This window comes from Diaporthe amygdali (assembly GCF_026229845.1).
Source record: "Diaporthe amygdali strain CAA958 chromosome Unknown NODE_13_length_1014660_cov_65_381101, whole genome shotgun sequence".
In the NCBI taxonomy this organism is placed as follows: Eukaryota; Fungi; Ascomycota; class Sordariomycetes; order Diaporthales; family Diaporthaceae; genus Diaporthe; species Diaporthe amygdali.
The window spans coordinates 679135-700152 of record NW_026517033.1 but is presented as its reverse complement, the minus strand read 5'-3'; the positions used below and the strand labels follow the sequence as shown (position 1 = coordinate 700152).

The window sequence follows — 21018 nt, the reverse complement described above, 5'->3', positions numbered from 1 at the left end:
CAAGACTTGTGACTCTCGTTTCATTTCTTCTCTAAAGCTTTACAGAAACAAGCAAGCCTCCGCTGGTATCTAACAACATCAGAACTTCTCAACATGTCCCTCCACATGTGGATCTGGATATGGATCCTCATCCTGACTCTCACACTCATGCCGCTCGCCTACCACATCTTGATCAATTGTCTTACCATCCGCCTCGTCAACGGTTGCGCCGAAGAGATCTTGGAGGATAAGGCCATGATCTTAGGATGGCCCGCTGGTAAGCATCCGTAGTTGGCGATTGTTTTCCTCTCCTGTGCTGACTGCAATCTAGAATCACTACAAACGGTCATGGGTGGCTGTCAAGCCAGCGCTCGGCGCAGCCTGCAAGAGATCTCGATCCGTTTCGGTGCGGGAGTCCACGAGCTCATTCCTTCTCTCTGTCGGGAGATCCGAGACTGTCTGGATCGAGAGGTGGACAAGGAGCTGGAACTCGTTCGTGCAAGTGGACGCTTCCTAAAGCTGTACACACTCATGTCACCCGTCGTAGCCGTCATGAGTCTGTGTTCGTCAGCCTTACTTGCCTGGATTTTTGTTCAACTCGCGGAGTGGTACTATTAATTTGGTGGTTGGAGTCATGGGCTGGAAACTGTTCGGGAGTCCGTCATCGGCTGGTCTTTAATGCCATGCCTAGATGCAGCAGAGTTTAGTGCCTAATGAAGACAACCGGAATTAGCTGTCGGGAAATTCCTTCTGACGGAGAATTCCTTGGTTGTGCCACTAGTAATTCTGCAAAGACTTCCTTTCATGCAATAAAATGGTCACCTGGAAAGAGTAGCGGACAAAATGACGCTCGCCAAGTAAATGATGTTCCGTGACTGGGACAAATACAAACTGAAACCACGAATTGAGTTCCAGGTTCAGATCTTTGTGTTTTGCAAGTGTGCCACACTCGCACACAAACAATCGCATTGTGTTACCGTTGTCATTCCACAGCTGCGAAGATCTTCGGGGGCGGCTGAGCTGAGCACTCCGCCAATGTCACAGTTATCGTGTGGTGTGTGTCCACCGTTGTGTGATTGGCCGGCTGCGGAAATGGAGGTTTGCCAGCTGGTACCAAACACCACTAATGCAACATCTTGGGTGGAAGAGCCGCCTGTACGGTGAGTAAGGACCATGATAAAGTGAGAGCTTCCCTTGCTTTCCCAGCTGTACCATAAATATCACCGTAGAGCGGACTTCATTCCGGACTTGGTATGGGTGCAATCCAACAAGACGCATCGGCAGCACCATAAAGAGTCTGACCGCCGCTAATGAAATGTCCTTTGCGGAGTTTACGTTCAGAACACACTTTGAATTCTCCGAAATTGCAGCGCAATCATCATGACATACAACGTTCTGCCCGATGGTGGCCTCGTTATACAGCACACACAAGTCTTCAGGCCAGCGGACATTGACTTGCAACAGTCTTCATCCTCCAGTTATATCCGCACGATTCCCGAACTCATCGAGTACAACGCAAAGATCAACCCGAGTGCTCTTTACTGTGTGCAAGCACTGAAGCCACGTGATGGAGAAACAACAAAGGCTGAGCAGGTCACCATGCTTCAGCTCCGCCGTGCGGTATGGCAGTGCTCCGATGATCTGCGAGGATGCTTTACCGGCCTCGACGATTCGAATGTGAGCAGCAGTGATCAGGCTCATGTTAAGCCCGACCCGGTGGCCTTGGTTATGGACAGTGACATCAGCCTGTTGATCCACCTGTTCTCTCTTCTATCTATGGGTGTTCCAGCGATTCTGCTTTCTGCTCGACTCAATCCCGCGTCTATCCAGCATCTACTCACAACTCTCAAGGCGCAAGCTGTCATTACGTCTCCTCGACATGTGGACACTGTGAAGGCAGCCTTCGAGACAACAAGTCTCGAGTATGGTCGGGGTGGCACCAAAATACAAGTGGCAAGGGCTTTCGAGGACTACTTGTCAGACTCGAAGGAAGGCAAAGCTGACGCAGCTGACGCCAAGATATTCTGGCCGCAACACTTTGTCGGCGATTCGGACCGCAACGTGATCATCCTTCACACATCTGGGACTACTGGTCTTCCCAAGCCTGTGTACCAGTCACACAAAATGTTGCTTGGATATGCATGCTGCCATCGCCGCACCGAAATGGAAGATGTTGAGGGGCTGAATTTGTCCATGCTTCCCCTATACCACGTGAGTCACATTTTAAACCTAGAACTATATTCCGCCTCAGAAACACACTAAATACACAACACAATGTTAGGGATTCGGCTTAGTCGTTGCTTGTCTGGCACTCGGAATCGGAAAGCCCATCCTCCTGCCGCCACCCCATGAAATCTCAACAGCGTGTTCTACAGTGGCACTCCTACGAAAACATAAAGCCAAATCTTTCACAACAGTTCCTTATATTCTGGAGGAGATTTCAAAGCTCCCTGATGATGATGGAATCGCACCTCTCAAGGCCTTGCAGTATGTGGCCTGTGGTGGAGGCCCACTTAGTGTTGCTACCGGAGACCAATTGGTTGAGAAAGGTGTCAAGCTTCTCAATCACTTCGGATCAACCGAAACCGGTCCACTCGGCCCTTTCATGGTCCCAGGGAAAGGATATGACTGGCACTATTGGCCACTGAGGAACGACGTACACGTCAATGTTGAGCCAAGTGGTATTGACGAGGCCAGTGGACAGCAATATTATCAGCTTTCTGTAACGCCATTCGGATGGACCGAGCCATTTGTCCTCCAGGATCGTTTCTTGAGTGATACTAAATCATCAACCCCTGCATTCCGGGCCATCGGCCGGCAAGATGACCTGCTTGTCTTAGTCAATGGAATGAAAGTACAACCAAAGGCACTGGAATCTATCGTGTCTGATAGCAACCTTGTAAAAGCTGCTCTGGCCTTTGGTGAAGGAGAATTCGAGATTGGCTTGCTGCTTGAGCCTTCACAGCCAGTCGAAGACATGCAAAAGTTCAAGACAGCAATATGGCCACTCGTCCAGAAGGCATGTCGGCAAATGGACAGCCACGCCCAAATATCATCCCTGGCGCACCTTGTGGTCCTGGGCCCTGGAGAAAGCCTTCCAAGGTCTGACAAGGGCTCAGTGTTACGCAAAGAAGCATATCAGCAATATGAAAGGAGAATTCGCCGGGTGTACAGCAACGAAGATTCTGAAAGAAGCGTTCAAACGGTCTCGGAGCCTGAAAACGGCCGTCTCGAAGACACATTAGGGGCGATGATCAGGGGCGAGATGCAACTTTCTCAGCCTTTGGAACCTGATGATGACTTCTTCGAATTGGGAGTCAACTCGCTTCAGGTGGTCCGCATTCAGAGAGGAATTATCGCTATCGTGAAAGGGAGCCATGGTCTCTTGCCCAAAGGAAAAATCACAGCCGACTTGGTGTACAAACACCCCACCATAAACAAGCTCTGCCAGATCCTGAGGGGACAAACATTATCCAATATCAATGGAGAGGAGACACTGATCGACGAATACGTCTCACGCTTTAGTTTATCGCAAGAGCAAAACGGACTGACTATACTGCTCACAGGAAGTACCGGCAGTCTTGGCTCGTATCTTCTCTCACATCTGGCAACTCTGCCGCAGGTGACAGAAGTTGTCTGCTTTGCCCGCAGCTCTAGAAGCTATGATGATGTACCCACTTCGTTGGTTGAGCAGCACATTGAGGCTGCGGAACAGAAGGGCGCCACGATACCGTCGAACCTGCGGACCAAGGTGGCCGTTGTCCAAGGAAATCCAACTGCGGCTCGGTTCGGCTTGACCTCCGACGCCTATGAGGGATTATGCAGCAAGATCACCCACATCTTGCACGCAGCTTGGCCAGTCGATTTTCAGCGGCCACTTGAGTCCTTCGAAAGCCAGTTTGGCTTCCTGCAAGGACTCCTGCAGCTGGCACGAGATGTCCGTACCAAGAGGCCTCTGCTGAAACCACGACTGCTCTTTGTCTCATCGATTGCAGTTGTAGGCAAATATCCCGTCATCTACGGCAGTCACACTGTACCAGAAGAGGTCATCACGGATCCACGATGTACTAGTCTCGGCTACGGCAAGGCAAAACTGGTATGCGAGCGCATCCTTGCGAAAGCCGCCGATGACTGGCCCTCAGAGATGGAGGTGAGTTTTGTCAGGGCGGGCCAGCTGTCTGGGGCTGAGGGCAGTGGGTATTGGAACGCGAAGGAGCATTTGCCTGCCTTGATCAAGATATCGCATGAGTCCCGGGTGTTTCCGCGGCTTGATGGGGTGAGCTTCCCAATACTGATTCATGCGTGCTCGGTGGACTGACATAATTCGCATTTACAGACACTGTCGTGGCTGCCGATCGATGTCGCCGCGAGGTCGATGGTTGAACTGCTCTTCTCATCGGGTCCCATGAAACTGGCTTATCACATGGAAAACCCTATTCGACAAGATTGGATGGCTGTGATGAGCGAGATCGCAAAGGAGCTGGGGCATAAGCCGTCATGTTTTGTCGAATTTGAAGAGTGGACGAGGTTAATAAACCAGAGAGGGTCCACAGAGAACGATTCGGGCAGTGGCCTTTTGACGGACTTCCTTGGAAAGGAATTTCAGCACATGTCGGACGGCGACATTGTCTTGGATACATCAAGGGCCCGAAAAGTTTCCAAAATCTTAAGAAATGCACAAAGTGTCTCGTCGCAAACGATTGCTAAGTATATCCAGGCTTGGAGGGAAGTTGGACTGCTTCTGTAAGCTTTAGGTAGAGTCGGTCTGGACGCATGGTTGGGATAGAGAGGGATCTCCTTTGTCGCAAATTAGATAAAGAATATAGCAGCATACATCAGGAACAGGCGCAAAGCCCCCAATTCATTTTGACGAGCACATCCTCAAAATAACTGAAAGGAAATCTGCTCCGTGTTTTGACAGTCCCCAACATGTCACTTACTGCAATTCACTGGAGGTTCGGAGTCGAGTATGCGACTTCGCAACCGTACACCTGCTGTATCGCATAGGAGAAATTGTTCAGGCTAGGGTATCATTGATAGTCCATACATGATCATCCCTTTTTTGATATCTCGTGATGTGCTCATGAGCACGCAATCCCAGTTCGGACGATCTTGCCATATCGTCTGTCCATTGCGCAACAGCCCTTGGCGCCAAAGGGATTGGCCATTCTCATCGGCCCGCGCCGTTAGCCCTGATTAGAGTTATTTGACAAAAGGGCCGCCCACCACTACAAGATGGATCACAACTCGCAGTCGCAATCGTTTCACGATAACTTCATTCTCTCACATGCATCTCATTCCTTTGTTCTTTATTTCGATCTACTTTCCATCGATGCACTTCACATTGGATCTGTTTCTTGGATTTGTGAGACGGCCTATAATTGCACCGCTATTCCGCGTTGTAACGCTATTCCCCGATGAGAATTTGTCAGCGTCTACCAGCATGATTGGTGACAAGACGTTGCAGCACGCCAACGCCCCAGTGTAATCCGCTTGCATTAGTAAACATAATGGGACAGAGGGCTGACGGGCAGGGGTAAGTCACCTTGGAAACGCAAAGTCCCCGAAATGCGCTAGAAAAGTCTCAGCTCAGAGCTGCTCCTCATCTGCACCTCGGTGACCAGTTGGTTTGAACACGCCAGTGCATGAATGACGGTGGAACATTCCCTTGGGCTCTTATAAAGCGGCAGAGTTCGTCTAGCACGAAGTCCACTCTAGATCCCACCATCTCTACCTCCCCAACTGAAACTGGCCCCACACATTCCACGTTAGGCGCATCTGAACATCAATATCGCACATCGTCACTTCTCACTGTCTCCAGGCTTCAGGTCAAGATGGCTGACACCTCTTTCTTCAACTCGATTGTTCCCATGATGGGTAGCATCCTCGACGCTCTTCAAGCTATTCTCACCAAGGCCGAGAGTCATGCCAAAGAGAACAATGTTGACGTCAATGCCGAATACGCCACAGCCAAGCTATATGAAGACATGAAACCTGTGCCTTTCCAAGTTCAAGCCGTTTCTAACGGGGTCAAGTTATTTGTCGAGAGGGTAGCGGGTGTGCAGGTGGGGGTATGGGACGACGACGAGACTACCTTCGAGCAGCTCTTTGCTCGGATCAACAAGACCCGGGAGCTGCTAAACAGTGTCAAGCCAGAAGCCGTCAACGACAAAGAGAGCCAGTTGGTCGATGTGTAAGTCAATGACCAGTATGTGGAGCTTATGATTGAACTGGATATGCTAATATCAATGCAGGAAAGCTGGACCCTTTGTCTACAAGACAAGTGGTTTAGCCTATGCCACAACCTTTGCGATTCCGAACATCTACTTCCACCTACAAACCACCTATGCTATTCTGCGGATGAAAGGGGTTCCTCTGGGGAAGAGGGATTACCTTTTCTCCTTTATGACAAAGGACCCAAACTCGACGTTTGCGAAGGCATAAGATAGGTGCGCAAGAAACTGAGACCTCAGCTCGTGACGCAGTCAAATACAAAATGTAAAGAATGAGCCAATGAATCAATCACCAGATCTGGCCCTTTACGTCTGATAGTAAAATAAAATGATGACTTAATCTTGATCAAAAGCCCAAGTGCCACACCAATGACTTTTCGATGTCTGTCACAGAGTCCATCGGCTGGACAAGCCGTAGCATATGCTGATCTGGCCTGATGAGAAGACCGCCTCCGGAGTTCAGCTTCGCTTCCGTAGCAAAAAGATATCCCTGGCTCTCATAAACAAAGTCAAAGTCATCGTAAGCGACGCTCAGGTTTAATGTGACCCCGTACCGCTTCATCGCAGCCTCCAGCGCTCCGAAGCGCTGGGCCCATTGGTCTCGCGAACCGACGAGAAGGGTGAAACTATCATACGGGCATAGGTCCAATGTTGAATACTGGCGTGACTTGATGTCCTGTTCCGAGAATTCCTTGACGTATGAGACGTCGACGGGGGCCAAGTCTGCAGTCCCCAATATCCTGATCCATGCATGTGGAAGCCGAGCCCCAGGCACGAACTTGTGGGTATAGTGCGATGCGTGGGCGGGAGCTTCGTTCCTCCCATAGACATAGCCAATATGAATTTCAAGCTTGAAACATTTCAATTTGCAAGTCTCCCTTTGGTGACATCAGGTGTGTGTACTCACATTATCGAAATGTTCCCTCTGCCCCTCGACCTCATCGGCGATCATCTGCTGCTTTTCTGGATCGTGAATGCTCCGCAACAGGGTCGCCCTCGCTTCTTGGACGTCTTTGATCCCAGCAGTGCCCAGAATCTTTAAGAAGGAGAAGATCTTCTTTCCGTTCTTAACACTCTGAGCTGCGTTCACCATAGCGATAGGCCGGCGCTCCTCGACGTAAGTCTCTAAAAGCCTAGGCGTTGCCCGGCCCTGAAGCACCGCAGCAATCTTATACGCAATGTTGTGCACATCTGCTAGTCCCGAGTTGAGTCCAAGCCCCCCAGTTGGTGGGAAAGAGTGAGCCGCGTCGCCGCAAAGGAAGACATTACCGATGTGGTACTTTTTGGCGACTTTTCTGCTAAGAATCCAAGGCCTGTAACTGAGAACATCGAATGTGACGTCGTCCCGCCCAATTGCTGCTCTAACAATCTCGCGGGCAATCTCCTCAGTCCAACTCTCTAATGGCAGTCTTCTGGAATCGAAGTTGCTGATCAAGACTTGATTGCCCGATAGATCGTACGCGATGACGAAGCCTGAGCAGGCTGGATCAGCGATCCAATGCAACATGCCTACTCGTTTCCCAACTACTGGTCGCAGGTCGGCGTTGAAATGAATTGTCATCATTGTCTCATCTGAGAAGTTGATATTAGTATTCATGAATTTGGCTGTACGTTGGAGGAAAATTATACGAATGTGAGGCTTCGGTTTGATGCGATCTTACAGCTGTCTTCTCCCTCGCTCTCTACGCCGAGCCATTTGCGAACTTGGCTCTTGGCACCGTCACAGCCCAACACAAAATTCGAACGAATTTTATATGTATCCTTGGTATCTCTCATCGCCACGGTGGTAAGAACCTGACTTCCTGCCTGAAGTTTGTCAATCACTGAGATCGAACGCGATATGAAGTATCATTGAATAACGGCCACATCTGGGAAGAACTTACCTGTGAGCAGGATTCGAAAGCAACACCTTTTCTAACTTCAACGTTGGGATCTCCTGTGAGACTTTTAGCAATGAAAGCTTCAAATTCTGGCTGAGGGACATTATGGATCATCTACAATGGTGACACATTCCAGATCAGTCCAGTCCCGAAGTGCAAGAACCTAGCTCCCTCGAAGTCTACATACCTCGGGTGTATCATTTAGCACGTCAGGGTCCATTCTCTCGTATGGAAGAACCCCAATCTTCTCTCCGCTGAGGTTGGTTAGAAACTTCACCCAGTGTGCATCGTCACGAGATGTTCCGATCTGACGAAGCGCTCTCGTGTCAAGCCCAAATTGTCTGCAAAGCTCGAAGCTTCTGGGGCAGATGGCGTGGGCCTTTGGAGCAGCTAATCGTTGGGGATATTTCTCGATAACGAGGGATTTTACTGCGTGGTATCTTAGTAAATGCACGTGCTTTCTGGGGTCAAGTGGCCAAATGAAGAATTCCACAAGTCACACATGCTAACCTCCGAGCCTAGAAAGCAGATATGCAGCAAGCAGGCCGCTAGCTCCGCCGCCAACTATAAGTACGGGAACGTCGACCGGTGCTTGGCTGCTATTCTGTGAATTCATGTTGTTATGTGAGAATTACAGAAGAAAGTACGAGGGTGGTTTGCCTCCAGATCTGCGAAAAATTGCTTCATAGAGGGAGGGCAATCGCCGCAAAAGAGACACTTTTGGGGGACTGTTTCACGTGAACCCGAATACACATATGAGACCGAAAGGAAGCTAGTGTAGTAACGGTAAAAGATGCCGAGGTTTTGCAGGCGCCAGAGCATAACGTGCTTGGCACAGAGGAGTAGTCAGACTGTTTCTTATTGTGAATTCCGTAAATCCGAGCAGAGCTGCATTTACATCCCGCACGTAAAGCTTACGAAGCATCACGGACATATCAGACACCAGGCCTTCTCAGCTTCCTATCCTCGGAAATCCAAACATGAAACGATATAATCACTCACCCATTTCTTGTCCCGTGGAGAAGGTCGTGAAATGCCAACATTCGTCCTGGGAAGTATTACGTCTTTGTGTTGGAAGCGCATTGAGCCATCTCACGAGGCCTGCCCGTCAGCTTGTGTATCTGCATTGAGTGCCCACGATATATCCCGTCGGTAATAACTTCCAAGTCACCTCTTCCCAAATGCACGCGTAGTCCCTACTTCCGTTACTACCAGCCCTTTCCCTCACACCCGCTACTTTCTAGTCCTCCTAAATGTCACTTCACCCTCATGTTGTTCCTGCTACTGTCTTCTCAATGGCTTTGCTGTATTTGAATCTTTGAGCCAAATAATTTATCATGTTGATTGTCCCATGTTGAAGATGACAATTGAATTCCTCAAGCAAGTGTAGGTCAATTTCAGAGGCTGTACCGGAAAGACAGATTTTGTCTGTCTGTCATGTCCAAAAGACCTTTGTCAACCTTTTGAAGATAGCGTTGCCCTGTAGAATCGGATCTTTCTACATAACCATTCCTGTCCACTGGATTTCCCGCCTGCAATGCATCTCGTCGTTGATTTTCCTTGTTGAGGAGCCAACGAATAGCAAATAGCAGGACGAAGTTGCAGACGTAAGATGCCTAGAGTAAATATGTCAGGATACGGTGCCTTTTTCCGTGTTGAACATGGGATGAGTGTTGTACGTACGAGACAGATGCTGTATGGCACATAATTCCTGGGCTTGTACTGAGCCCTCCAGAATAGCGTGCACAGGGTCTGGCCTAGAGAGTATCCAATTAGGAAAATAGCGTTGACAGCAAGTTTCTAATATGATCCTGAGATTAGTTCAAATTATGTCAAGCTGGAGCTGAGGTACTTCATGCTCTAGATCAAATTAAGGGAGTTATGGGTTCAAGTGATTTACCTTGGTGTGGCCTGAAGATGTAATGGCGACCCAGCCCACAATCATTGCCCAAGATGGCGCTCCACCAAAGCACATTACATAGTAAGCGCAAAGAAGCCCGACTCGGTTGCTCCACGGTAGACTCATGAGCAACACGACGGCTAGCACCGATGGGACGAAGAACGCAATGGCTATCCAGCCTCTAGCATTCTAATTCAAACATGTAGGTCAGACAACTGCCCTCATTATTCTTAAACCATGACAAATGATAACTTCAGGGTCAGTCATACTCACAGGAAAACGACGGAGGATAAGTGTCGCAAGTGTAGTAGATATGATTTGAGCTGCACCCGCGGGGATATTGAGCGCTGTAGTCTGCACAGTCGTAAAGCCGAATGACTGTATGATCAGGCTATATTGCGTTCCAATGCCGTTCTGAAGATTACTGAAGAGTAGCCATCGTCAGAGCCGCTACTGGTAGACTTTTCGGAGGCAAAGCACATGGTAGGCTGTATGGTGGAAAGTGATCTTGCAGACACTAGATGGGAAGGTATATTTGGTTGGAGCTTGGACTTACGAAATTGCAGCAAGGAAGAAAAACAGCCAAGTCTTGGGGTCTCTGATTGCTTCGATAACTTGTTCATGCTTCCACACCTTCGTCTCAATGCCAATTTGGTTCGACTGAATGCGCTCTACCGCTTTGATCTTCTCGTCCTTGGTCAAGAACCGAGCCTCTACAGGGTTGTCGGGAAACAACCACCAAAATAACACGCCAAGAATTAGTGACAGAAATGTATAGACGATCAACAGTAATTGCCACTGGGCAGGCTTTCTCGTGGGACTTGAATGTGCAATACCGTAGGCGAGGAAGCCAGATATGATCTGAGCAAATCCGTTGCACTGAATGGTCCACCCGATTCGTTGCCCAATCTCAGTGCGGTTGTAGAACATGGAGGTGGCTACCATCACGCCATTGGTCATACAGCCTTCAGAAGCACCTAATAAGAATCGAATTATGACTGTATGTCCACGGCACAGGTTAGAGCCGCGCATGATTCAATAGACTAATGCAGGACCACCGAAGGGAGACTGACAAAGACCACCGAAATTGGTACACAGGCACTGAAGCCCCAGAAATAAAGCCCAAAGTAGAATATTTGCTGCCAGATATTTGCCAACGGGGAAACGCTGCAAAGCCCAGGAATGGGGATATGACCAGATAATATATCCTGTGGTATGTTCGTCAGTAGACAGCTTGCGGACGCAGTCATTGATAAGGGCTTGCCAATGTAGAATGCAGACCCGAGAATATTGAACTGGTCCGCTGTAAGGTGATTGTCAGTGATAAGCCCCAGGATGGAGGATGCTCCTATAGTTGTCCTATATATGATTCATGGCGGCGGGTCAGCTACAGTGCTGGACTCAAGTAAATAACGGGTGTCGCCCACTTGTCCAGGTATTGTACTAACGCACAAGGCAGTAAAGAGTCAGCAGGGGCGGTATGAGGGTGCGCTTGTATGTCTTTTGGGTCACTGCTTACGAATGTATACTGAGAATAGCAGAGGGAGAATAACACGGTCAATCTTGTTCCGAATTCTCCGTGCCTCGGCAGGATCCAGGGATTCATTCTCGTGGCCGGCTACCAGATCAACAGCTGTGTCAACTCCCTTGTTCTTGTTAGTATTTCTAAGCAGCGCTGAGTGTCTGGCAGTTTAGCAAGGATCAGATGTCTCTCACGTTCTCATACTGTTTCACCAGATCAACGGTATGCTGGGTCGCTGGTGATTTTTGCGTCATATTACCGATTCGAATCTCAGTTTCCGGCAGCAATCAAACTCTATGCGTTCACCAGGTGGTGAGATTTCACTAGGTTTTGAACATTCTGAAGGTGGCACTTGTTTTTCTTTTGAACTACATTGGTGGAGCCTGTGTATCTTGGTCTTGTAGCATTGGAGAGCTACAGATACCGGCTCTCACCGGCGACGTATGCAGCTTGAGTAATTAAATTTGCAGATCGAGCTTAAAGTGTATGACAGCTCTGTCAAGGATACAAGTAATTGGCCCCAAGTGCATGAAGGCGGGTAGCACTGCAGCCGCTGTACTGCCGACAGACTTGGCATTGGTGAGACTGAGCCAGTCGATAGTTAACGAAGAGAGGGGGGGCTTTACTCAGCATGACACCCTCTCTGACCAAGATTATCATCACGTCGTGCACGGGGACAAGTGATAGATTGATTTTGCGTTCTCCAATCTCAAAGGCGCTTGTTTAATCTGACTGCCTCAGTCTCGTCAGTGTCTATCAACGGCTTCAACGGCTTCAACGGCCCTGCCATGGATTTCGACAAACTAATCGACCCAGTGACCTCCACTGGGACACTTACGTCCTTACTGCCAATGATCAATTTTTACTCAATTCTCATAGGATTTATTGGTATCTATTCAGCATGGCTTGCAATCTACCGGCTGTATCTTAGTCCCTCGGCAAAGTTCCCAGGCCCACGACTGGCGGCTCTCTGTTACTGGTATGAATTCTATTACGACGTTTGGCCGCATGAAGGACAGTACACTTGGAAGATTCGTGAACTCCATGAGAGGTACGGTATGTATGCCACAATAGCGAAACGAAGTGCAACGCAAGTTTGCATAGCTCAAAGAGAGACATTTCATGCTGACTGGCAATTTGAGGCCCCTTTGTCCGCATCAACCCATGTGAGGTTCATTGCAACGATCCAAATTTCTTCAATGTTCTATACGTCAGCTCGGCAAAGAGGAAAACCGACAAGTGGATATGGGCTGTTCGCCAATCGTAAGGCTTCAACGTCTTGGGAAAGCATGAGATTACGCTCACCGAGAACAGTTGGACGCGCATGTCATCCTTTAAGACTCTCCCGCATGATCTGCACAAGAGGAGAAGGAACCAAGTAGCTCCTTTCTTCTCGAAATCTTCGATCAGAAGACTCGAGCCTCTCATCATCGGCAAGATCAACAAGCTTTGCTCAAGGCTCGAAGAAAAGTCTCAGTTAGATCCGACATCAAAGGGAGTAGTAAACTTGACGCATGCCTTCATGGCGCTCACAGGCGATGTCATCACCAAAGTATGTTTTGGACAGCCCAGCGGCTTTCTAGACCTCGAAGACTTGGGCAGAGACTGGTATGAAGGCCGGGTTGTCGGGAGTCGTTCAAATCACCTTCTCCGCCAATTCCCGTGGCTCTTTTTGTTACCCTTGGGCCGGCTTTCAGGAAGAAAGTCAAGAGTGGCGGCAAGCCTGTTGTATGCACAGGAGAAACAGAAAGAGCTTCATCAGCGGGTGACAACTCTGGTAGAAGAGCATTCTGCCCAAATCACGGATGAGAAGGTCCCCGACAGCCCAGAAGATGATAGTCTGCCTGCTAATGTCTTCGCATCGATGCTTGATGCCGACGTACCGCCCTTCGAGAAGTCTGTTTCCCGGCTGACGGAGGAGGCGTTCACATTGAGTGGTGCTGGAACAATGACAACGGCAAACGCCCTGAACGCTATAGTCTACTACCTTCTCAGCCGACCAGAGTGCCTCGCAAGCCTCAGGGAGGAGTTGCGCAGGGCCTACCCGGACCCCTCCACAATTCGTTCAACTGCGGATCTTGAAAGGCTTCCTTATCTAACGGCAGTGGTAATGGAGGGATTGAGGCTGAGCAAGGGGCCCCCTCATCGTTTTGCCAGAGTTTCTCCGGATGAGGACTATTCGTATCGACGCCCAGACGGTCACGTCGAGATGATCCCCCGCGGGATCCCAGTCGGCATGTCGTTCATTGACATTCTGGAAGATCCAAAAATCTTCCCCGAGCCCGACGCTTTCAGACCTGAGCGTTGGCTGCCATCGGCACTCGGCTCGATTCCCGAAGAGGCGGCATTAGGTGAAGATGATGGTGGTGAGATGACTGAGGATTCAGCGAGTCGCCGTCGTAAATGGGCGCTTTCTACCGTCTTTGGTGGAGGATCACGAATGTGTATTGGGCTCCACCTCGCTTACTCCGAGATGTACTTGACCACTGCTATCCTCGTGTCGCGGTTTGGCCATCGACTCGAGCTCTATGATGTTGACTTCGAGAGGGATATCAAAATCACGATAGACGGCTTTGATGCTTATCCTGGCCGAGGTCATAAAGGCTTGCGAGTGATGGTTCTGCCAGAATAAGCTCGGCAACACGTCGGTGCGTAAGGTCTCTGCGTGAGGTATAGGAGACCGTGGACCGGGAAGGGCTTTCAGGGAAAGCTTATGAAGGAGACTACTATCAGAATCTCATGCATCTTACCCGAGACTGAGTACCTAGTCAAGCGCCCCAGTAGCTAATGCGAAACGTGATGTGCGGCCGATCCTGACTCTTTGTTTCCTCTTAGTAGATCCATCGGTCCAAGATGCGAGACCGAGGCGATCAAAATTTGTCAAGGCTTTGGGGAGCGAGATTGGCTGTAATGAGATTAATAATTGAAAATGATTATTTGGTATGCCTTATTGATTATCTTCCCGACGACTTTTCCGCTTTGACCTCACTTATGACTGGTTGCTGCATGTTCTCATCTTCCGCAAAGGGCCCAATCCAGGCGCGAGTGTAGTTATCCACGTCTACCAGTCGTCCAGGGTGCCGTAAGCCTGTCTCCAGGACTTCATCCTCTTGATACTCCAGGCCGCCCTTCCCATGTTGTCCAAGGGGCGGACTCTGCATCTCGATGTCGTGCCCGCCTCCCTGTTTCCCGTTGTACGGCTGCGGCTGATCGTCATCTTTCCACCGCCGTTGTGGGTCGAGGGAGATGTGGTAAGTACTTTCCACCCTGAACTCCCTCGTGATGAATATTTCCTGTATCTTTTGCGAGACCACTGGCCAGAAGACGGGGATGGAGCCCAAAATGCAGGAGAGCCTGTTTTCCGCTTCGCCGAGGACGAATATCTTGACGAAATCGTATGTCAAATCCGCTTTGTCACCCTCCTGGTTCAAGACGTGGTTTGTAACCAGGCGCAAGCCGGCAATCACATTAATGCTAGTAAGATGTATCAGCATCATCCACTAGCCTTGGGTCATTTCCGACAGGCGGCGTCTACTTACGCAATCCCCAGGCCAAATAAAACCAACAGGCCGACCTTTGTCTTACGCGAGGTGTCCCTCCGGAACAGCAGGGGAATGGGGAGGAGGAAGATCATGATATCGAGCGCCATGTTGATAGCATTGGCGGAAAGGACTGCTGCGTATAACTCGGTGCCGTCTCTAGAACCGTAGCTATGGCTTGGGTAAGCAGGTGGTTTGTATTAGATAAGACATCGATATGAGGATAGCGAGCTCACCCATAGCAGAATGCCTTTACTTGTCGGCGCCAGAAACCCTCCACTGGGAAACACGGGAACCAGCCCATGAACGCAAACGCGAGACCATATGCGCAAGTAAGGATGGTAAGCCCGATACAGAGCCGTCGGAGCCGCGGGTCCACGAAGGTCCGGAGGTATTGCAGAAGCAGTGAGACCTTGACCAGAGAGTTGCTGGTGGTGAACGATGCGTTTGAAATCCAGAATATCTTTGAACTGTATCAGCAAAGCCAGCACCAAAAGATTGTATGCAGTCGAGCTAGTTTACCTTAACTAATATTTCCAGATCCCCTGGTGCGATATCACGCATATGATGTCCCATGCCATATCTAGTTGCTAGAAAAGAGTGAGTGAACGTTCAAGGATCAGCTCAACGTTATGGGTAGCCTCCTACCAACAGCCAAGCTGATCCCACTTGTAGATCCGAAGACCTGTGAATGCTTCTTGTCAGCCTACTCATCCTCGGTGGTCTGAGTTGAGGATCGACAGTTGCGCATACCAAAGCGAGAACGATGAAAAAGTCATCCCATCCGGGCGCACGAACGATCCGGAACCGTGTGTAAAGCCGAAGAGCTACAGCGATCCACGCCAAAGCCTAGTTAATAGGCATTTACATTAGTCTCAGCTTCAGCGTTCTGCAGTCGAGTGGACGTACTAGAAATGGGACCAACACGGCAATGAAGTCAGTTTTGCGGTTTGGCCAGGACAGTCCATCGTCGGTATAGGTGCGATGGTCGGCAATAGCCGCCGTGGAGCTTAGATTGCCCGACATGTCTGCCATGGGAGCAAGCGAGGGGAAAGAGCAACCAGGCCCAACATTACATCTTAATAATTCCTCAAGGTGGCCAAGCGTTGGCAGAATAGTGGGGGGCAAAGCTCTAGAAGAATGCTATAAGAGGCGCGCCGCCCGGAAAGGCGTGCCAATATAATCTGGCCCGGGCCCCTCGCCTTCCGACCGTCCGGAAGATCGTCGGAGGATACCTGGCTAATACGATGCAAACATTATACGAGACAGGCTTCAAATGACGGACGGGACACAAGAATGGCAATAGGGCGGCTTGAGGTCGCTTCGATTGCATTTCCGCCCGTGTCAGCAAAGCGACCGGCAAATGACTCGACGGGCCTCCGACACCGTTGGCACACGTCCAATATGCTTGTCCAAACGCAGTGCCGAAGCTTAAACATAGTCTGACTCGCCTCTCCCCTGCATGCGGGCGACGTTTTCGGTGGCAGCTGGGAATAAGCTTTCGGCTGTTTGCCCACGGACTATTTGTCCTGGCCGTCAAACACGCCCCATCACCCTGGCCCTGCCACCCACATGGCAGCATGGCAGCATGGCAATACCCAACGGGGCTGGGGTGGTATATAGGAAGCAGGCCGTTTCACGTGGAGGCGACGTCGTTCCTCCACTAGGGCTGACATTTCCAGTTTCAGATAGTCTGGCGAGAGCTCAGATCCTATGCTGGTGATGGCGCCTTGTTGGCGTGAACCATGTTGGGATTGGCAACTTCCCATGCCTTGGCACCTGACCGGAATATCCGTGATGTGAATATAGGGCGGTCTCGACCTGACCTCTGGCGAAGTTCTTTGGGCGAGCTCAGATGCTGTTGTTCCAGCAGTGTTGCACTTAGGCAGTTCAGGTAGCTAGGCGTGCTAGGGTAGCTAAGCCAGGTAGCATCCAGGTCTGTCACAGCAGTCTGCATGTAAGCACACCGCATGGTCCTGCAATCAATCAGCTGAGGTTGCAGAATTGCCGAAGGATATTATAGAAAGGGATCTAGAAGGAATTGTTTCAATTCAAGCACCAAGTCGTCAAACATCCAGATTTATACTCGGTATAGGTTGTAGTTCTGTAATGGATTATCTTATAGGAAGGGTGTGTTGGTCGGGTAATAGGTGGCCATATGAGGCTCCGTGAGTTATCAAGAAAGGCGAAGTTGCTCCCGAAAACCAGGAGCCCGGACGAGCGGCCGACAAGGTTCGAATAAGCCGTCGCATGAGGCAAAACGACTTTACGTGATTCACTGGAAACCCATGGACGCTCAAGTGCAACCCAAGACGCCGGGTAAGGTCGGTGTCACACCAGAGACTACCAAGACCACAGGGTGACATCCGACATGGTCGGACGGCACATGTTTATATCGGCAAGTGGGAGCAGGAAAGCTTGCATTACACATCATCCTCCGCTAGAAGGCGGTTTTCCTGCAAACATCTGCCTAGCAGTATTCCAGTGCCACGCAGCCCCATATGCTCAGCAAACCCGCGACCTAGAAGGCAATCCACAAATCAAACGCCGACGCTATGCTTAGGAAAAGGTCACAACACACACGAGGCGGCCGCGGCAGGGCTCGTTCAGGCACCGGATATATCTCTTCCGGGTCCTAAATACCACTCTGCATCCTTCTTTCTGAGAAAACCGTTCGTATCGAAGAGGTCATCCTCACCGGGCAGCTTTTATGCGCTCTAGTGTTGAAAATAGCCCTGGGCTTCACACAGTCGAATGCAAGTGGTCTGGTCAACTAACCCGGCTTGAATCATGACCTGCTTCGCATACAAAAGGGCCAAGGCCTCTCAACCCAGCTCTTCACCGCTTAGACTTGGAAGGTGCCAACAAGAGGGAACATAAGCTTCCAGGTTCGTCATAGAGATCAGCGCTCGAGTCACCAAGCACCATATGAACAAAAGTCCTGGTAACTGAACTGAGATGACCCAGGTATAAGAGATTCTTCACCATCTTCCTCTGGAATTAAACTCCCCGGACAGTCAAAGTGAATATGTGTCTTCCGCTTTGGTTTCCTGCGCCCCATCCCGTGAGGGTGATACGAGAAATGTATGGACAATCGATCATCTTTGTGCAGCCCTTGTGCGCCACCTATATTCTCGAGGGCTGACGCAAGTCCTCAATGTGAAAATCTAACTGGTTGGAGTGATAGACATGGCCGCCCGGGTGCTTAGCGTCGGTATACAGACCGTTGATGCTATGCTGGTGAAAGGTGGAGGACTGTGTGCAGTGGAGGATGTGGTCAAGCCCTGGTGGATTCGTGAGTCGGAAGATGCCGTAGCTATGTGGATGTTAGCCGAGATCCGAATATCCATCCATGCTCATGTTCAGGGTGGGAACACAAGAGGAAAAGGGTGGGCCCAATGCTTACGAAGGGTCAGATCTTGGAGCACAAACGATGGCGATACTCTCCGGCATCATGACCTGATAGCCAGACTGAGTATGCAGATCTCTGGAGCTCATGAAGCACGTTTGAGTCGGATGGGTATGTATCCATCCAAACACCATGAGGTCCTCCCTCATGCAGAACTCGATGACATCTTCCTCGTTGTCCGTCTCGCAGGTGTCGGTGGTGCATGTCTGCTTTGGTATTACGAGGCAGCTTACAAACAAGGCGTTGTTGACTGATGTCCCGCACAGTATGCCACACATCTCGAGTCCCTTTCTAGTGTTTTGTGCAGCAATGGTGAGGAACTCGTCACGCAGCCTATCTGGCAGGAACACTGGCCGGATAGGAGTGCCATTCTCGAGGTAGGCCGCTGGCCTGAAGGTGTAGCGCTCTTTCCGGTCCATCGACTTCGGTGGCAGCTCTGGGGCCTGGGGCTGTCCGGTCGGCGAGGACGTGTTATATGCTGAGTCGAGTGAGGCGACAGGGTCCTTGTTCGGTCGCGGAGGGGCGGACTGTGGCTCGTAACGGGACTGCGATGAGGGCTCTTTCGCTGGACGAGGAGGTGGGCGAACAGGGCGGCGGTTGTACGTGTCACCGACAGAACCCTCGTACTGCGGCACCGAGGATCTCGAAATGGAAGGGTATTGGTAAGATGGTCGTCGATCATAAACACTGTAGCTGTTTGGTCGTGATGAGTAGTTGCTGTCCGGGCTTGGTGGTCGTCCGGCTTGGTCGCTTTGGTCCAGTCTGCGTCGCGCAGCGTCCATGTTGCGCCTGATGTCATCACCATCATCACGAGCGCCCCTTCCATCCCGAGGGACAGGAATGTCCCAGTCGTCCCAGAGTCCAGCGCCGCGTCGTGCCTGCTCTTCCTCTTCCGAAATCCCAGCTTGGCGGGTCGCCTTACGAGCCGCATCTCGCCGTCTGATTTCTCGTTGGGCAAGGTCGACTGCCAGGTCCTGATGCTCGCCTGCATCCAACAGCTTGGCCCGGACGTTTGGGTTCCACGACAGTGCTGGATCCCTCGCCGCCTGTTTCTCGTAGGGGGACTTCTCTCCTTCCAGCTGAACGGATCCATCGCGCTGGCTCGCATGTATCTTGACCCATTCATCGTGGGCTTCGGCAATCTGGGGCTTCAGGTGGGCCAGCGTGTCGATGACCTTTGGCAGGCCCGCAGCGAGCGGCTTCAGTCCCCTTTTCCCTTCGGGTGTCTTGGCCTCGGGATGCTTGGGAAGGTGCTCTAGAACGAGGGTCGAGTATCGGAGGAGGAGGAGGTAGGCTTGGCTCATGTTGCCTTCCCGAGCATACATGTTGCCCTGCGAGGGACCAGAGTGTTAGCAGCGAAAGGGCGGAGTGGCTGCAAAGACGATGGTACCTGACGGAGGAGGGTATCGGCGGCGCGCAGCCATTGCTTCAGGGCGACGAGACCATTAAACTCGAACTTTCTGGCCTCCACGTCAATCTCCTTGACACTCAGCGGCCGGTCTGGCAAAGTCCAAGTGGTGTTCATATTGGGCGACCTCGCTGGACTGTGCCGTCAAACGGTCTGGTGAAGAAGGTGGCTAGACGATCACTTCGGGGTGGCGGCGCATGTCGGAATGCGATAGGAAACGGTTGGGCTCGGCACAGGAGAGGAGGCGACGCGAGGTGGTACAATCAGTCAGTTGGTTAGTCGGTCGGTCAGTCTAGAGGAAGACTGTCTGACTACAGACTGAAAGTCTTGGAACACACGAGGTCCAGCATGCGCAGTGGGAAGGCAGGCAGAATACGACAGATATCACTGCAGCGTAGACTGTTGTCGTGTGTTTCGGCGATGGTTGTCAGTTAATTAATTTCTGGGCCGGCTCGTGTTGCAGATCAGGCGCCCACGCGTAGGCGGGCAGCGGACTAGCAAGGCTACCAAGGTACATGGCACTGCGCCCGCCAGAGGCAGCGTACACATCACTGTTGGGAGCTCGGCCTGGGAGCCCCGCGATCGATCATCGCCCTGCCGTCGGGGGATTCTTGGCGGGGCACTTGATGAGCCCGCCTGGTCAGTGCGCTTATCGGACCTGCGGGTGACCTAAGCATTCCGATACCGATATCGATAAGGGGACCAAAGAAAGCAACAACAGAATTAATTCTTCTCGAGTCTCTTGTCATAACTCAGATGTTGTCTCCAAATCAATACATAGATCTCCACATGTACCTAATTACGATATTGAGCTTATCTACTGTTCCCAATTCAGCATTTGAACTCTGATTGAAGCCAAGATATGCGAAGGGTAATCACTGGAACTTTTCTTCATGTCCGTTACCACCATTTCTTGATTGCCTCTCTCTCTATCTCTGCCAATTTGCGCAGAGTTCGTCACCATCTACAGTAAGCAGAGACATTCGCCCTTGAAGTTGGCAATCTTGGAATGTAGATCTGAACTACGTGCCAAGGGCGATCCTTTCAAGAGACTGAGAAAGCAGGTTGAGACAGAATGCAAGAGAGGTGTCACTTATTACCCTAGGCATATGCTTCCACGGACACCCGAGATTTTGAATGCGGTGGGC

The 21018-nt window shown here is 50.7% G+C and overlaps 6 protein-coding genes across 6 annotated transcripts; 3 read left to right on the top strand and 3 right to left on the bottom strand.

Moving 5' to 3' along the window:
* Window positions 1-93: 93 nt before the first annotated feature.
* Window positions 94-4986, top strand: J7T55_003853 (uncharacterized protein; the record flags this gene model as incomplete). Its single annotated transcript, XM_053143204.1, has 8 exons — window positions 94-256; window positions 311-471; window positions 973-1139; window positions 1350-2190; window positions 2261-4255; window positions 4316-4473; window positions 4697-4722; window positions 4901-4986. The coding sequence occupies 8 exons, from the start codon at window positions 94-96 to the stop codon at window positions 4984-4986; spliced, it is 3597 nt and encodes a 1198-aa protein (XP_052994098.1).
* A 436-nt stretch (window positions 4987-5422) lies between these two features.
* On the top strand, window positions 5423-6423 carry J7T55_003852 (helix-turn-helix-domain containing protein type; the record flags this gene model as incomplete). Its single annotated transcript, XM_053143203.1, has 3 exons — window positions 5423-5463; window positions 5801-6172; window positions 6234-6423. 3 exons carry the CDS (start codon window positions 5423-5425, stop codon window positions 6421-6423), a joined length of 603 nt encoding a protein of 200 aa, XP_052994097.1.
* A 135-nt stretch (window positions 6424-6558) lies between these two features.
* J7T55_003851 (uncharacterized protein) lies at window positions 6559-11768 on the bottom strand (the record flags this gene model as incomplete). Its single annotated transcript, XM_053143202.1, has 16 exons — window positions 6559-7062; window positions 7120-7784; window positions 7874-8018; window positions 8096-8206; window positions 8280-8482; window positions 8836-8920; window positions 9095-9156; window positions 9600-9708; window positions 9776-9892; window positions 9993-10181; window positions 10266-10416; window positions 10549-10705; window positions 10814-10930; window positions 11224-11295; window positions 11512-11638; window positions 11709-11768. The coding sequence occupies 16 exons, from the start codon at window positions 11766-11768 to the stop codon at window positions 6559-6561; spliced, it is 2874 nt and encodes a 957-aa protein (XP_052994096.1).
* Window positions 11769-12145: 377 nt separating this feature from the next.
* On the top strand, window positions 12146-14146 carry J7T55_003850 (cytochrome P450; the record flags this gene model as incomplete). Its single annotated transcript, XM_053143201.1, has 4 exons — window positions 12146-12194; window positions 12256-12570; window positions 12657-12777; window positions 12829-14146. The coding sequence occupies 4 exons, from the start codon at window positions 12146-12148 to the stop codon at window positions 14144-14146; spliced, it is 1803 nt and encodes a 600-aa protein (XP_052994095.1).
* Window positions 14147-14468: 322 nt separating this feature from the next.
* J7T55_003849 (uncharacterized protein) lies at window positions 14469-16088 on the bottom strand (the record flags this gene model as incomplete). The annotated part of the gene is made up of 7 exons (XM_053143200.1): window positions 14469-14988; window positions 15054-15224; window positions 15290-15516; window positions 15576-15598; window positions 15702-15738; window positions 15807-15902; window positions 15963-16088. The coding sequence occupies 7 exons, from the start codon at window positions 16086-16088 to the stop codon at window positions 14469-14471; spliced, it is 1200 nt and encodes a 399-aa protein (XP_052994094.1).
* A 2091-nt stretch (window positions 16089-18179) lies between these two features.
* On the bottom strand, window positions 18180-19987 carry J7T55_003848 (stam-binding protein; the record flags this gene model as incomplete). Its single annotated transcript, XM_053143199.1, has 3 exons — window positions 18180-18369; window positions 18460-19793; window positions 19853-19987. The coding sequence occupies 3 exons, from the start codon at window positions 19985-19987 to the stop codon at window positions 18180-18182; spliced, it is 1659 nt and encodes a 552-aa protein (XP_052994093.1).
* Window positions 19988-21018: the final 1031 nt, after the last annotated feature.